This window comes from Amborella trichopoda, chromosome 11, assembly GCF_054954075.1.
Source record: "Amborella trichopoda isolate Santa Cruz 75 chromosome 11, AtrichopodaSantaCruz75HAP2 v2.0, whole genome shotgun sequence".
NCBI classification, from domain to species: domain Eukaryota; kingdom Viridiplantae; phylum Streptophyta; class Magnoliopsida; order Amborellales; family Amborellaceae; genus Amborella; species Amborella trichopoda.
In genome coordinates, this window is record NC_142346.1 from 40,632,194 (window position 1) to 40,650,135 (window position 17,942).

At 34.6% G+C, this 17,942-nt stretch overlaps 1 protein-coding gene across 12 annotated transcripts in view; it reads right to left on the reverse strand.

The window, feature by feature from the left end:
* LOC18436949 (putative protein phosphatase 2C 11) overlaps positions 1 to 17,942 on the reverse strand; it is a 48,627-nt gene that overhangs the window by 22,597 nt on the left and 8,088 nt on the right. For 10 of the 12 annotated variants that reach the window (XR_016043604.1, XR_016043603.1, XR_016043608.1 and 7 more), the window contains exons 2-4: positions 1,622 to 1,731; positions 1,381 to 1,479; positions 1,132 to 1,290 (exon numbers count right to left, since the gene is read on the reverse strand). Coding sequence is in view for 4 of the 12 variants with exons in the window: in XM_011626081.3 (XP_011624383.1) it covers positions 1,132 to 1,290; positions 1,381 to 1,479; positions 1,622 to 1,731 (368 nt within the window). In the remaining 8 variants the exon portion in view is untranslated. The remainder of the gene's footprint in view (positions 1 to 1,131; positions 1,291 to 1,380; positions 1,480 to 1,621; positions 1,732 to 17,942) is intronic. The other 2 variants (XM_088850768.1, XM_088850767.1) reach the window with 1 other exon arrangement.

Here is a 17,942-nt window from a genome sequence, read left to right on the forward strand (position 1 = left end):
CCAGCAAGGCTTGTGACCCAGGACAGAGTGAAAAGAATCATATGATCAAACAGGGTAATCTTGAATTGACTTGGTAGTGACACTGTACCAGCTATACTAGATCATAAGATCAAGGAATTAATAACCATATTAGGTATGTGTGTTCTCAAGCAATACTAGTGTATGATCAAATATTGATGACTAATACAAGATCAGGCATTACATTTCCAGAAAAAAAGGCATGCTATGTTCATTCGAGTTTTCATATTCTATAATACTAACGTAAGATATCTTGTTCGAGGCATTGTATTAGTGAAATATCTGATTGAGACTGCAGCACACAATATTATACAAGGAAAACTTATATGTGGCACCACTCACATATAAAACATATGTAACCCCTATTTCCAGCCGTCCAATTTGAATGGATAGTTTGGACAACTTCAGGCATAATGTCACATGCTAGCTTTTGAGTGTCTAATCTTGATAAGACGAATCAGAGTATTTTATTTTTCATTTTTATTCTATTAACCATCTTGTAGTGAAATTTGGCGCTTGCCCACCTCTCATAGGGGTACACCTATAAAAATAAGAAGAAAAAAAAATTGGTAAAAGAAAAAACCAAAATACCTCTACAAGTCCAAGGGCATATCAGTTATTTTTTAATCAGAAAATTTTTTGGCTAGTTGCGCCCCAGTAAGGCTACGGCAAGTCCAAAATTTTGTGGAAAATTGATTTATAGAAAATAATAATAATAAAACAGTATTTAGGTATGACATTATCACTGAAGCCATCTAGCTATCCATTCAGATCAGACAGCTGGAAATAGGGGTCACATATGTTTTGTATGCGTGTGGCACCACATATAAAATTTTCCCTATTATATAATACAATGTTATTACATGAGTAGATCACTCTGCATCGAACATAATTCTGTCACTAATTTCATAAAAAATAGTCACCATTGTTTTTGCAAAAAACTATAATTTTCTGTCATATAGATACAAATCTTTAGGGGGAAGAACTGCGTAAGAATAGGCATCTTTTTGAAAAAAATGAAATCCTGACTATCATTCACTCAAGAACCATGATTTAATCAGAAGATATGGAATACATCACAATATAAGTTGATAGAGAACTCCCATATCCAACCTGTACCAGCACGACATGCAACCACTCTAGAATCTCCCACATTTGCAACAAATAGGCGATCGCCCAACAAGACAGCTGTTGACGCAGTTGAACCAGCATCTCTTTGATAATCTTTTTCTTCTTTAAGGTAATCATTATCTGTTTTCTTAAAGGCTTCAACTGCAACAATATTTTACAGTAGTTTTCACCACAAACCAAAAATATAAATCTCAACATGTTAACAGTCATTAGCACTACATTGTTACATACTGATAGCTGATTTTGTGTTGGAAACAAAATCTGGATGGCTGATTAAGTTATTGAAGAGGTTTTGTTTGATGTATTCTGCAGCTCGTGAACCTCCATGACCTAGATTGGAGAAGAATATCCATGCAAGCAATACACGTCAAATTTAAGCTCAGCTTATTCTAGGTTCAAAAGCAAGCACAAGCTAAGCCTGTCATCTTCATACAAGTTAAAATTTACAAGGGAATTGCAAGTTAAAGCATACCATCATAAACAGCAAAATATGCAACCATCTGACCATTAACCTCAGCAACCCTTGTTTCGTAAAAGTCCTCCATTGATGGCCTTTTTCCCTTAAAACTAGAGTAGCCATAACTAAAGAAAAAAAAACAAAAAACAAAGATATTATAACGTATAACGATCCATATAGGAGACATAACACAAGAATTCACAAAAACTCCAACAAACTAATATAGTCAATGCTTTTAAATTTTGCCATAACATCACTTGTTCTTCTATTAAAACTAAAAAAGTTTCATGGATAAAATACAAACTTACTATGGTCAGGGGTTTAGAAATGTCCCATGTAGAAAATCATGTTTCATGTTTCAGACTTCTATGGCGGATGAAGATACAGGGTTTCAATTTTTTAGAACCCAGAACTTCCTAAAGCTAATTTCTTATAGCACTCTTCCTGTCAACAAACAAGGAACTAGGAAGTGCTACAGAAAACTGGAACTCTCCAGCTTCTAGAGTTGGAAGTTTTAGTTATTGAATGTGCCCCTAGCTCCCTAGAAGCTGGAAGAGTTAATATTTGGAAGTGCTGGAATACTCGTTTGATAACCTGTCCGGAAGTGCTCAAATCAGAGAACGAGCTTCACATTGATCTACTAAAGCTTCACAGATATTAGGCTTAACAGAGAGGGAGATAGATATACACGAGGGAAAGAGGGGGACATGGTTAAAGAGGACTTCGAGAAAGAGATAAGAGGAAATGCTGACATGGCTAGAGAGAGTGCACATCTAGGGCATTTGATGGGAGGGGTCTTCCATAGACCCCTCTTGCACAAATCGTGGAACGCGTCCATACCGCAGCATGTAAGCCATGGCTTCCAAAAACACACCCATTTTAATTGGAGCATGGAATGCTGCTCTTCCATTTTTCAGCTTCCACACTCCCAAAACAAACATGGGACCCTAAACAGGTGGAACTTGGGTTTTTCACTCCCAAAAAGTTCCACCAATCGACGCGCCCTTAGAGACATAAAAGATTAGAGAAACAAAGAACACGATTAGGGAGAGGACTTATAGAGAGAAAAATATCACAGTTAAATTGAGAAAGGAGCTAAAAAGAGAAGGGGCACGTCTAGAGAGAAATGACACGGTTAGAGCGATAGGATTTATAGAGAGAGAATGAAGTTAGGGAGAAAATAGCATTCTTAGAGAGGAGTTAGGAAGGGAAAGCATGGCTAGAGAAAGGATTTAGAGATAGAAAGAGCATGGTAGAGAAAGGACTTAGGGAGAGTTAGAGCGAGAAGCCACAGTTAGAGAGAGGGGGGATTTAGAGAAAGGATACAAGAGAGAAAAAGGACACGATTAGAGAGAGAAACGGTATGATTAGAGAGTTAGGGAGAGAAAAGAGTTAGAGAGAAAAAGGACACGATTAGAGAGAGAAAGGGTATGATTAGAGAGTTAGGGAGAGAAAAGAGTTAGAGAGAAAAAGGTGTTAAGAGAGAAAGGGCATAGTGGAGGGAGAGAGGAGTCAGAGAGAGAAATTGCATGGATAGGGGAGATGATTTAAGGAGACAACATGCATGGCTAGACAAAGGAAGGAGTTGGAGAGAGTTAAAAGAGAGACAGAAAGGACGAGGAAGCAAAAAAGGCAAGATGCAAACTTCCTAAAGAATAAGATAAGCGAACTTCCATGGGTGGATGGAAGTTGCAGATTCTCAATTCTGGACAATCCAAAACTTCCTAAAACCAGTTTTCTGCAGCACTTACAATCAACAAAAAATGAAGTGTTATAGTAAACTGAAACTTCCAGATTCAAAAACTAGAAGTTAGAGCTATCAAGTATGCTCTAACGTAAAGTAAATAACAATATGTGGAAATTGTACAACCAAATTATATATATATATATATATATATATAAGGTTTAGAATCTAAAGCAAGGTTAGGATAGAAATCACTAACATAATTTAAACAACCTAGGAACCTTTGAAGTTCCTTTTTATCAAGTATTTGATCAGGGAATTTATCAGCGAATTGTATGGATCTATCGATGGGTATGATAGTTCCATGATGAATCATATGTCTTAGAAATCTTATATTGGTTTTGAATAGTGTTATCTTTTTGGCTGAAACAACTAATCCAGCATTCTGGACTGCATGTATAAATGTGTTAATGTGTTTGATATCTTGATCTATCGATTCCGAGAATATTAGTACATCATCAATATATACTATCATAAAATGATGGTAAGCATTAAAAACATCATTCATTATTTTCTGGAATTCTGATGGAGCATTTTTCAAACCAAATGGCATAACATTCCATTCGTATTGTCCAAATGGAACATTAAATGCAGTCTTATATTTATCTTGTTCTTGGATTTGTATTTGCCAATAACCAGATTTCATATCAAATTTGGAAAAGATACATGCTTGAGCAACTCTATCTAATAAATCTTTTTTATTAGGGATTGGATATCTTATCAATTTTAAGACTTTATTCAAAGGTTTATAATTAATAACAAGTCTAAGAACTCCTCGTTCCTTTTCAGCATTTTTATTGACATAAAAGGCTGCACAGCTCCAAAGTGAGGAGCTTGGTCTTATTAATTTTTTCTGCTGGAGATCATTAATCTCTTTTCGGCACATATCTAATAGGATAGTATTCATTTGTATTGGTCTAGCTTTTGTAGGTATTTGTTTTTTATCAAATCCTTGTTCATATGGTAAACTTATACTATGCTTTTTCCTTTCCCAAAAAGCATAGGATGCTCACTACATATTGAAGTTTCTATATGTTGTTGTAATGCTTGAATCTTTTGTTGTATTGAAGAAGTTTGTAATTGTTCTTCAATAGCCTTATATTTAATTTCTTGTTTAAGGGTACAAAGAAATTTTTCTTTGTTATTTAATTGACTTTTGACACTATTAAGTTCTTTTAATTTTGGTTTATGTATGAAATTAAAGTGTATTGTAATATTTTGAATAACTGAAGATATTCCTGTTTCTTTTATGGTTAAAGGATATAATAAAGTAAGAAATGGCACTCCAAGTATTACTGCTTGGCTTAACCCTTTTACCATTATGAATGGTGTATCTATACATTGGTGATTATTACAAACAGAAGCATTAGATAATTTATATTTAATAAATAATCTACTTCCATCTACTGTATTTAATATTTGAGTAGTTTTGTCAAAATATTTTGAAGGTACGAGTCCTTCATTGATACAATTTAAGTCAGCTCCAGAATCTATTAAAGCTGATGTTTCAAAACTATAATCTTGAGCAACTATTATTTTTACATAGACAAACCATTTTTGAACTACTATTTTGTCTATTAGATTCACAGAAGGAAGAGGTATTATTTTGGCTTCTGATGATTCAGGGATATCTAATAATGGATTAATTTTCATTAATTCATCAAAGTTTATTTCTTCTGTATCTGAATCTTGTTGAGACATTTGTTGTAATTCTAATGATTTAATTCTATTTTTTAGTTGAACTGTTTCAGTCTTTATTTCTTTGATTTCTTGTTTGAGATCTGAAATGGTTGGCTCTTTTTGTTGAGACGTGTGTTGATCACTTACTCTTTTCATTATTGAAGCAAAGTTATATTCATCAGGGGTTTTATTCAAAGGAATTGGTTTTGCTTTATTTTTTGTAATATTAATAAATTGAGTAATGACAGCTCTTTTTTCATTTGGATCAACAATTTTATCAATAATGTCTAGAATGAAATTATCTTCTTGTGTAAGTGTGTGAACATTATGTGTTGATATTGGACAACTACAATCATCATCCTTTGAGCTGGATGAATTTGTATCTGAATCATTAGTGGAGTCAGAAGAGTCTGTCCACATGAGATCATCATCTTGGATTTGATCGATATGAGAGTCAGAAGAAGTAGAAGACGAGGAATCATAATTGAATATGTTATATAATTTAGATTTTATTGATTCATCTAAATTTAATGATTCTATTTTCTTTTTTAATTTACACTGATGTTTATAATGTCCTACTTTACCACACTTATAACATACGGGCAACTTTCTCTTTTTCTTTGTATTGGGAGAAAATTTATTGATTAATTTTCTTTTAGATTTTTTATAATATTTCCTATCTGTATCCTTATTTTTGGATTTATATTTTTCTTTTTTGTATTTCTTCTTTTTCTTGTATAGATTGTCAGGCATATTTTTCTTATCAAGGTAATAACCAAATTGTTCACAGAAGTCACCAAGCTCTTTTCGCTTAGTGATTTTTTGTTTATCTAATTGTCTTTTTAATTTCATATCTGTGCATAAGGCTAAACCTTCAGCACATATTTCTGCGGAGAGTTCTCCGAGGGTATATGATGAATAGACAATAATTCCATTATGTTTTTCCTTAGCCTTTCCTTGACTTTTTCAGCAAATAAATATGGTAGACCAGCTATAAACTTCTCTTTCCAGTGGTCCAGCTGACAGTCTTCTCTTATTAATAATCTTGAAAAAAATACATCTTTATACCACTTATAATGTGATAGGGTAGGACAGCATAGATTAGATAGCAGATCTTCCGATCTTGCTGCTAGTAAAGATGTACTGCCTACAAAATGAAGTGTAATGGTATATATTAGAGTGTTGACAGCATCACTCTCTGTGTATATTATTTCTTGGTTTTGTTCATTTCTGGCGGTCCATTGCCTAGTATTAGTGAGGATTCTTTGTTTGGTTTTGTCATCTACATAGAAATCCCACCATCCTCGTAGCCAGCCAGTAAATCTGTTGACTATTGCTTTTGCAACTTCTTGGTCAGGGTTGCCTGCCATTTTATTTGCAGAAGCATACATAGTCATATGCCTCATAACATCCAATATTTTTAATTCTGATAATCCATCTATTTGCCAATTGACTATTGATCTCCTGAGTATGATACTGCCTGTTGTATGGCATCTTCTTCCATTTGTATATCAACAGGTGTGGGTCGCTTGTGATATGGTAAAGCTGTTATTGGTTTCCAGTATTTTCCATAAGCTATTCTGTTTATGGTTTCGAAAATAGGGGTAGTATCCATAAATGCTTTTTCTTGATTTTGGATTATATCTTCTATGATTGGTTCTTCTTCCTGAAGCATCATTGTCTCATGCTCCGGTAATATTGCTTTGCCTCTATCAGACGACTCAGGTGGTATATTAACAATAGGTGGAATAGTTATTTGTGGAGAAGGTATTCCTTTAATATCTAGTTGAGATAATTTTGATATTAATTGATCCATGAGGGATTTGTTATTATCTCCAATATGGAATTTATTTTTATTTAATTCTGAAGGTGGTTTGAACAAAACTGATTTAGGAATAATTGTAGCAAAAGGTTGTTCTTTGGTGACAAGTCTTTCTATTCTTTCTGCCTGTCTTCCTAGAGATTGCATATACAGATTGGTATAATTATTTTGTTCCACAATATGGGGAATCAATTCTTGTTTCTTACCAAGTTCTTTGGGTAAGATTTTATATGGAGTAGCAATTATATCATATACTGATGGAGATTTGGCAAGTTCATCTTTCATTGGGATAGATGTTTTGAGTATTAGACTTTTTTCAGGAGGGTGAGTACTAGCAGTTGTAGTACCATCCGTACTAATATAAGTTTTTTCTTCTATTGTTTGAATTTCATCAAATGAAGGGATATGAAGTTTATGTTGATAATTACTTATTAACCATAGAAAAAATCCTTCTGTTTCCGTTTCCTTTTATTATATTTAGCCTGTAATATTTCTCTTAATTGTAATGGTACTTTTGTAAGATACCATTGTCTAATATATTTATTTTCTTCTGACATAAAATCTTGCTTGATATAATTATGATCATTTTTTTTCTTTTTTCTCTGTAGTTTAGCGGCTAAATATGCTGCTATATATTCATCTGAATATTTATCATATGAATTGTCATATTCTTCTACTTGTAAAGTTAATATTTGAAAGTCTTGTAATTCTTCTATACTGGGTTCAGTAGTATTTGTAATACTAGATTCAGGAGTATATGTGGGAATAACAACATGATCTGTTGTTCTCCGTGTTCCTTGAAATTGTAGGTCTGAACTAGGTATTGAAGAAGACTGAGTAGGAGGTGGTAGTATTATGACATTCGGATTAGTAGAATAAGATTTTCTACTTGGTATTTTATTTTTAATATTCCTTTTTCTATTAATATTAATATCATCCTGAACTTGTAATTGTTGAAATTTTATCTCAATATTGCCATCAGGATGTTCTATTATTTGATTAGGAATATGATGTTGGGGAACCTCTTGAGGTTGATTGGCATGTTGCAATGCCCATGACTGTGGTAGTCTAATATCTGACTATTTTATTGTTTTGGGAACAATCATATTTGATTTTTCCATATTTGTTTGGAATAATATTGTTTGATCAATTTGCATAATCTTTGGACGTAAGGTATTCATGACTTTATAATATATTCTATAAACTATTGCTAAGTTTTGAGAACCTTGGATCATATTAAAACCATGTGTTTTTAAATTAATGGTTAATATATCTAAAATATTTGGGTCAGTCAAAGAAACAGAAAAATTTGGAAAACAATTAAAATATATGGGACCACTACAGAGGCTGGATTCAACCATGCCAAGTAGCGAGTCTGTGAAAATATTGTCTTGTATCTCTTAGGCATACAAGCACAGAGGTGTTCAACCCTAATCGGGTAAAAGGTTTCACGGCTATTTGAATTAATCCAATATGTAAATATTTGTAATTATTTTCTTTATGTTTTTCAATTATCTTTTTTGAGAGTAGGTGAAAGTCTTCTTGGTTTTGAGTAACCGATAAACTTTCTTCTACAGTCTTGATGGCATAACCCATCTTGAATTTGAATGATCCTTTATTGTAAACGTCATGGATTGGTACCTTAGGTATGTTCCAATTTTGAATATTATGTTCGATGTCATTAATGACTATTTGTTCTTTATTTTTTACTTTAAGTGTTTGAGATGAAGTTGCATTTTTACTAGTTAGATTCTTTATTAAATTTGCCATCCGTAGGTTGCGGATAATGACAATCTGGACATTCAGTGGCCCAGCGTTTTCCTTAAACGGCTCTTCCTGGCCTTGACGGTACTTTGCAATAGGCGTTCACTTGTCTCTTGCCTTAACTCTCGGACCAACTTTCTAGGCTGTAAATTTAACTTAGTTTCGCTAGTCAAGATGTAACTTGTATCTCATACAACTTATTGATGTAAGAAGAACAGGTTTACTGCTTTGACCACTTAACTGTTTACACAGTTTCACTGTTAGACAGTTCTACTGTTGTAACTCTGACAGTTTTACTGTATGGCTCTGATACCAACTTCGGCCCGGATCTACAGTACTGTCAAATTGCTTTATAGGTTGAATCTAATTGATTTTGTTATGCGAAACTATTTAATTTTATGATTTAATTTTATGTAGGAATTTTTTATAATAAATAGGTAAACAATAAGCTATTGTATTTAACTAGTTCTTGTAAAATCTTATAATAATTAAGGATAAACAGGATTATGCACGATAAAGGAATAATAGAAATATTAATTACAAACTATTGGGCATAATTAAACTCACCAACTTTTATACTAAATAAAATCTTAAACTGCATTTTATTCACATCATAAAGTAATTGTATAACAACTGTATATTTTACAGATAATCAGACAACAACGTGTTACAGATAAGAGGCACACTGAAATTCTTTACAGATAAGGGGCACACTGAAATTCTTTACAGATACGAGGCACACTGAAATAAACTTACTGTTTGCAAATACAATAACTGGAAAACAGTTTCCAGTGTTGTGGACAGTAGGAAGGGAGAGAATTTAGATTGCAGTCACACATAATGGCTATAAAAATAAAAGGTGAAAGTATAAGATAGAACCTGATGAGATGTTTGAACTACGAGAGCTATGAAGGTCAGGATAGCTCTGGTTGGTATAACACTTCGGGAACAGTGATATTTTTCAGAGAAGAGAGACTAGAATCTTATCTGGGAGAGAAATGAAGTAGGAGGATAAAGTAGTAGAGGAGGTCGAAGATCAGAGTAGAAGTCTTTGAGAGAAAGAAATAGAAGTGAAGGAGCTTCTGAGTAAAGAGGAAAATGGGAGAGAGCAGAAGAGTTTATGAGCTGAGAGGGGAAGCGGAAGACCTTGCCTCAAATGAGAGGCCTTTGGTCCTTTTATAGACGAAGGAGTTTGCTTCCCTTCGAAGTAAAGGATAAAGCAAAAGGAAAGGGAAAAGACTTAAAGTAAACTGAGGTGACCCAAAGGAGTAGGACAAAAGTAGAAGAAAACAAAAAATTAAAAAGAAGCATCTGGGAACAGTGTCCTTCTTTGTCGTATCTGATTATTGCTACAGTAACAATTTTGGTTTTTATGCTGGTGGCTACAGTGAAGCATCTGGAATAGTATTTCTTGTCGGTGATGTGGCCATGTCTTTTGTCGTGCATGTCGGTGGGTACAGTGCTTGGAATCTTGGAACAGTCTTTCTTGTCTTTTTCTGTCGGTAAGCTTTTGTCTTCTTGGATTATTGGTGGTATTGTCGGTGGTGATGATGATAGAGACTTTTATGGTCTTTGACTGAACTCTTCTGGATCGTCTTCACTCAATTGGAGGTATCTATTGGTGTGGAGTGGGGAAGATTGTACTGTTTCTTCGGAGGAGACTGGTTTTCTTACGGCTTCAGCAAAGATTTCCTTCATTTGTTTTTTTAATTCTTCTTTGGATGCATTGGGATTGGTTTGCAACATGTTACGAAGGTAGGTTGGAAAGTCAAAAGAGGTGTTTGATGTATTTGGGTTTGGCTGGTATTTAGGTATTGGTGGGGGTATTCTTTTTGGTGTGGTAGCTGTGAGATCCATTTTGAAAATGTCCCACCATTTAACAGAGATGGTTTTCCCCAATCGAGGAATATAGGTATAATCATTGGTATTATTGACTGAGATGGTGTAGTCCCATTTCATGATCCATGGGAGCTGATATAAGGCCATGAAGTATAGGTGAGTGTCAATTGTATTGTCACTATTATTATATTGCACAAATTGTTCCTGCAGGTTTTTGAAGCATGAGGTAGTATCAAAGAAGTTGAACCCCACACTAAGAACCAATTTTGAAACCATGTGGGGAATCTTTCGAAAATAGGTAGCCGGAATTGAAGATACCAGCTATGTGTGTTGTTTGGATTTTGATAATAAAAGAATTTGTGCAAGGCTTCTATATACTCGGCATATTTATAATATTTGTATGAGAAATCTGGGTTGTGCAATTTCTTTCCCTGTGGGAGATTGCAACCCCACTTATCATAAGAAAGAAGCTTTTTTATTTGAACCTTGGAATAGGCAATTATTCTGGTATTTTGCTGATAGTAATGGACAATAGAGATGGACCCTGTTTCCATGAGTATGGCTTCGTAATATTCTCTGGTCTTTACCCCATTGGTAGGGTTGAGATAGTTTATCAGATACAAAGGTGCAAGTTTAATAGGATCTGTATGAATATGTTGTTCATCTATGGTGATATCCATTAGATAGGCTCTTTCTATGTATGCAGATCTGGATGTATTAGGTATGGAGGTGGTCTTGGATTGAGCTGGTGAATATAGAGGATTAGAAGCATGTGCTTCTGGATAGGTAATTTGGTGAATGGGTGACTGTGAAGGTGACCGTATTGCCAAAGGCAATGGTTCCCCTTCATATGGAACAATATTTTGCATGGGTTGTTTATCGCGGCGAGAAGTGCCTCGAGAACCCATTGGATAATAAGGTGAAGGTACAATAGTAGTATTATTCTGATTTTCTGCGAACAATTGTAGAGCAAGGGATAAGGGTGATTCGTCGTCGTTGGTGTCAGTGTTGCCCCCCCTGTAAAAATTCACGGGTTAAAAAATCAGGTAATGAATTGGAAGACCCGGGAAGGTGTTCGATAGAAAAATCAAAGGCCGATAATATAGCCTGTCATCGAGCAAATATTTGTTTAGAAACTAAATTTTGAACATCTTTTTGCAGAATATCCTTGGCTGCCTTGCAGTCGGTTCGTATGAGAACATGTTGGTTCAAAATTTAGTTTCTACACAAATATTTGCTCGATGGCAGGATATATTATCCACCTTTGATTTTTCTATCGAATACCTTCCCGGGTCTTCCAATTCATTACCTGATTTTTTAACCCGTGAATTTTTGAAGGGGGGGCAACACTGACACCAACGACGACGAATCACCCTTATCCCTTGCTCTACAATTGTTCGTAGAAAATCAGAATAACACTACTATTGTACCTTCGCCTTATTATCCAATGGGTTCTCGAGGCACTTCTCGCTGCGATAAACAACCCATGCAAAATATTGTTCCATATGAAGGAGAACCATCGCCTTTGGCAATACGGTCACCTTCACAGTCACCCATTCACCAAATTACCTATCCAGAAGCACATGCTTCTACTCCTCTATATTCACCAGCTCAATCCAAGACCACCTCCATACCTAATACATCCAGATCTGCATACATAGAAAGAGCCTATCTAATGGATATCACCATAGATGAACAACATATTCATACAGATCCCATTAAACTTGCACCTTTGTATCTGATAAACCATCTCAACCCTACCAATGGGGTAAAGACCAGAGAATATTACGAAGCCATACTCATGGAAACAGGGTCCATCTCTGTTGTCCATTACTATCAGTAAAATACCAGAATAATTGCTTATTCCAAGGTTCAAATAAAAAAGCTTCTTTCTTATGATAAGTGGGGTTGTAATCCCGCACAGAGAAAGAAATTGCACAACCCAGATTTCTCATACAAATATTATAAATATGCCGAGTATATAGAAGCCTGGCACATATTTTTTTATTATCAAAATCCAAACAACACACATAGCTGGTATCTTCAATTCCGGCTACCTATTTTCGAAAGATTCCCCACATGGTTTCAAAATTGGTTCTTAGTGTGGGGTTCAACTTCTTTGATACTACCTCCTGCTTTCAAAAACCTGCAGGAACAATTTGTGCAATATAATAATAGTGACAATACAATTGACACTTACCAATACTTCATGGCCTTATATCAGCTCCCATGGATCATGAAATGGGACTACACCATCTCAGTCAATAATACCAATGATTATACTTATATTCCTCGATTGGGGAAAACCATCTCTGTTAAATGGTGGGACATTTTCAAAATGGATCTCACAGCTACCACACAAAAAAGAATACCCCCACCAATACCTAAATACCAGCCAAACCCAAATACATCAAACACCTCTTTTGACTTTCCAACCTACCTTCGTAACATGTTGCAAACCAATCCCAATGCATCCAAAGAAGAATTAGAAAAACAAATGAAGGAAATCTTCGCTGAAGCCGGAAGAAAACCAGTCTCCTCCGAAGAAACAGTACAATCTTCCCCATTCCACACCAATAGATACCTCCAATTGAGTGAAGACGATCAATAAGAAACGGATCCAGAAGAAGATGAACCAGAAGAGTTCAGTCAAAAACCATAAAAGTCTCTATCATCATCACCACCGACAATACCACTAATAATCCAAGAAGACAAGCTGACCGACAGAAAAAGACAAGAAAGACTGTTCCAAGATTCCAAGCACTGTACCCACCGACATGCACGACAAAAGACATGGCCACATCACCGACAAGAAGCACTATTCCAGATGCTTCACTGTAGTCACCAGCATAAAAACCAATATTGTTACTGTAGCAATAATCAGATACGACAAAGAAGGACACTGTTCCCAGATGCCTCTTTTTAATTTTTTGTTTTCTTCTACTTTTGTCTTACTCCTTTGGGTCACCTCAGTTTACTCTAAGTCTTTTCCCTTTCCTTTTGCTTTATCCTTTACTTCGAAGGGAAGCAAACTCCTTCGTCTATAAAAGGACCAAAGGCCTCTCATTTGAGGCAAGGTCTTCCGCTTCCCCTCTCAGCTCATAAACTCTTCTGCTCTCTCCCCTTTTCCTCTTTACTCAGAAGCTCCTTCACTTCTATTTCTTTCTCTCAAAGACTTCTACTCTGATCTTCGACCTCCTCTACTACTTTATCCTCCTACTTCATTTCTCTCCCAGATAAGATTCTAGTCTCTCTTCTCTGAAAAATATCACTGTTCTCGAAGTGTTATACCAACCAGAGCTATCCTGACCTTCATAGCTCTCGTAGTTCAAACATCTCATCAGGTTCCATCTTATACTTTCACCTTTTATTTTTATAGCCATTATGTGTGACTGCAATCTAAATTCTCTCCCTTCCAACTGTCCACAACACTGGAAACTGTTTTCCAATTATTGTATTTGCAAACAGTAAGTTTATTTCAAGTATGCCTCTTATTTGTAATTTCTTTTCTAGAATTTCAGTGTGCCTCTTATCTGTAAAGAATTTCAGTGTGCCTCTTATCTGTAAAGAATTTCAGGGTGCCTCTTATCTGTAATACGTTGTTATCTGATTACCTGTAAAATATACAGTTGTTATACAGTTACTTTATGATGTGAATAAAATGCAGTTTAAGATTTTATTTAGTATAAAAGTTGGTGAGTTTAATTATGCCCAATGGTTTGTAATTGATATTTCTATTATTCCTTTATTGTGCATAATCCTGTTTATCCTTAATTATTATAAGATTTTACAAGAACTAGTTAAATACAATAGCTTATTGTTTACCTATTTATTATAAAAAATTCCTGCATAAAATTAAATCATAAAATTAAATAGTTTCGCATAACAAAATCAATTAGATTCAACCTATAAAGCAATTTGACAGTACTGTAGATCCGGGCCGAAGTTGGTATCAGAGCCATACAGTAAAACTGTCAGAGTTACAACAGTAGAACTGTCTAACAGTGAAACTGTGCAAACAGTTAAACTGTCAAAACAGTAAACCTGTTCTTCTTACATCAATAAGTTGTATGAGATACAAGTTACATCTTGACTAGCGAAACTAAGTTAAATTTACATCCTATAAAGTTGGTTCGAGAGTTAAGGCAAGAGACAAGTGAACGCCTATTGCAAAGTACCGCCAAGGGCAGGAAGAGCCGCTTAGGGAAAACGCTGGGCCACTGAATGTCCAGATTGTCATTATCCGCAACCTACGGATGGCAAATTTAATAAAGAATCTAACTAGTAAAAATACAACTTCATCTCAAACACTTAAAGTAAAAAATAAAGAACAAATAGTCATTAATGACATCGAACATAATATTCAAAATTGAAACATACCTAAGGTACCAATCCATGACGTTTACAATAAAGGATCATTCAAATTCAAGATGGGTTATGCCATCAAGACTGTAGAAGAAAGTTTATCGGTTACTCAAAACCAAGAAGACTTTCACCTACTCTCAAAAAAGATAATTGAAAAACATAAAGAAAATAATTACAAATATTTACATATTGGATTAATTCAAATAGTCGTGAAACCTTTGACCCGATTAGGGTTGAACACCTCTGTGCTTGTATGCCTAAGAGATACAAGACACAATATTTTCACAGACTCGCTACTTGGCATGGTTGAATCCAGCCTCTGTAGTGGTCCCATATATTTTAAATGTTTTCCAAATTTTTCTGCTTCTTTGACTGACCCAAATATTTTAGATATATTAACCATTAATTTAAAAACACATGGTTTTAATATGATCCAAGGTTCTCAAAACTTAGCAATAGTTTATAGAATATATTATAAAGTCATGAATACCTTATGTCCAAATATTATGCAAATTGATCAAAAAGATCAAACAATATTATTCCAAACAAATATGGAAAAATCAAATATGATCGTTCCCACAACAATAAAATGGTCAGATATTAGACTACCACGGTCATGGGCATTGCAACATGCCAATCAACCTCAAGAGGTTCCCCAACATCATATTCCTAATCAAATAATAGAACATCCTGATGGCAATATTGAAATAAAATTTCAACAATTACAAGTTCAGGATGATATTAATATTAATAGAAAAAGGAATATTAAAAATAAAATACCAAGTAGAAAATCTTATTCTACTAATCCGAATGTCATAATACTACCACCTCCTACTCAGTCTTCTTCAATACCTAGTTCAGACCTACAATTTCAAGGAACACGGAGAACAACAGATCATGTTGTTATTCCCACATACACTCCTGAATCTAGTATTACAAATACTACTGAACCCAGTATAGAAGAATTACAAGACTTTCAAATATTAACTTTACAAGTAGAAGAATATGACAATTCAAATGATAAATATTCAGATGAATATATAGCAGCATATTTAGCCGCTAAACTACAGAGAAAAAAGAAAAAAAATGATCATAATTATATCAAGCAAGATTTTGTCAGAAGAAAATAAATATATTAGACAATGGTATCTTACAAAAGTACCATTACAATTAAGAGAAATATTACAGGCTAAATATAATAAATTTCTTAAAAAGGAAAAGGAAACAGAAGGATTTTTTCTATGGTTAATAAGTAATTATCAACATAAACTTCATATCCCTTCATTTGATGAAATTCAAACAATAGAAGAGAAAACTTATATTAGTACGGATGGTACTACAATTGCTAGTACTCACCCTCCTGAAAAAAGTCTAATACTCAAAACATCTATCCCAATGAAAGATGAACTTGCCAAATGTCCATCAGTATATGATATAATTGCTACTCCATATAAAATCTTACCCAAAGAACTTAGTAAGAAACAAGAATTGATTCCCCATATTGTGGAACAAAATAATTATACCAATCTGTATATGCAATCTCTAAGAAGACAGGCAGAAAGAATAGAAAGACTTGTCACCAAAGAACAACCTTCTGCTACAATTATTCCTAAATCAGTTTTGTTCAAACCACCTTCAGAATTAAATAAAAATAAATTCCATATTGGAGATAATAACAAATCCCTCATGGATCAATTAATATCAAAATTATCTCCAACTAGATATTAAAGGAATACCTTCTCCACAAATAACTATTCCACCTATTGTTAATATACCACCTGAGTCGTCTGATAGAGGCAAAGCAATATTACCGGAGCATGAGACAATGATGCTTCAGGAAGAAGAACCAATCACAGAAGATATAATCCAAAATCAAGAAAAAGCATTTATGGATACTACCGTTATTTTCGAAACCATAAACAGAATAGCTTATGGAAAATACTGGAAACCAATAACAGCTTTACCATATCACGACCCACACCTGTTGATATACAAATGGAAGAAGATGCCATACAACAGGCAGTATCATACTCAGGAAGATCAATAGTCAATTGGCAAATAGATGGATTATCAGAATTAAAAATATTGGATGTTATGAGGCATATGACTATGTATGCTTCTGCAAATAAAATGGCATTTTATTCACATCATAAAGTAATTGTATAACAACTGTATATTTTACAGATAATCAGATAACAACGTATTACAGATAAGAGGCACACTGAAATTCTTTACAGATAAGGGGCACACTGAAATTCTTTAATGATAAAGGGCACACTGAAATAAACTTACTGTTTGCAAATACAATAACTGGAAAACAGTTTCCAGTGTTATGGACAGTAGGAAGGGAGAGAATTTAGATTGCAGTCACACATAATGGCTATAAAAATAAAAGGTGAAAGGATAAGATAGAACCTGATGAGATGTTTGAACTACGAGAGCTATGAAGGTCAGGATAGCTCTGGTTGTTATAACACTTCGAGAACAGTGATATTTTTTAGAGAAGAGAGACTAGAATCTTATCTGGGAGAGAAATGAAATAGGAGGATAAAGTAGTAGAGGAGGTCGAAGATCAGAGTAGAAGTCTTTGAGAGAAAGAAATAGAAGTGAAGGAGCTTCTGAGTAAAGAGGAAAATGGGAGAGAGCAGAAGAGTTTATGAGCTGAGAGGGGAAGTGGAAGACCTTGCCTCAAATGAGAGGCCTTTGGTCCTTTTATAGACGAAGGAGTTTGCTTCCCTTCGAAGTAAAGGATAAAGCAAAAGGAAAGGGAAAAGACTTATAGTAAACTGAGGTGACCCAAAGGAGTAGGACAAAAGTAGAAGAAAACAAAAAATTAAAAAGAGGCATCTGGGAACAGTGTCCTTCTTTGTCGTATCTGATTATTGCTACAGTAACAATTTTGGTTTTTATGCTGGTGGCTACAGTGAAGCATCTGGAATAGTGTTTCTTGTCGGTGATGTGGCCATGTCTTTTGTCGTGCATGTCGGTGGGTACAGTGCTTGGAATCTTGGAACAGTCTTTCTTGTCTTTTTCTGTCGGTAAGCTTTTGTCTTCTTGGATTATTGGTGGTATTGTCGGTGGTGATGATGATAGAGACTTTTATGGTCTTTGACTGAACTCTT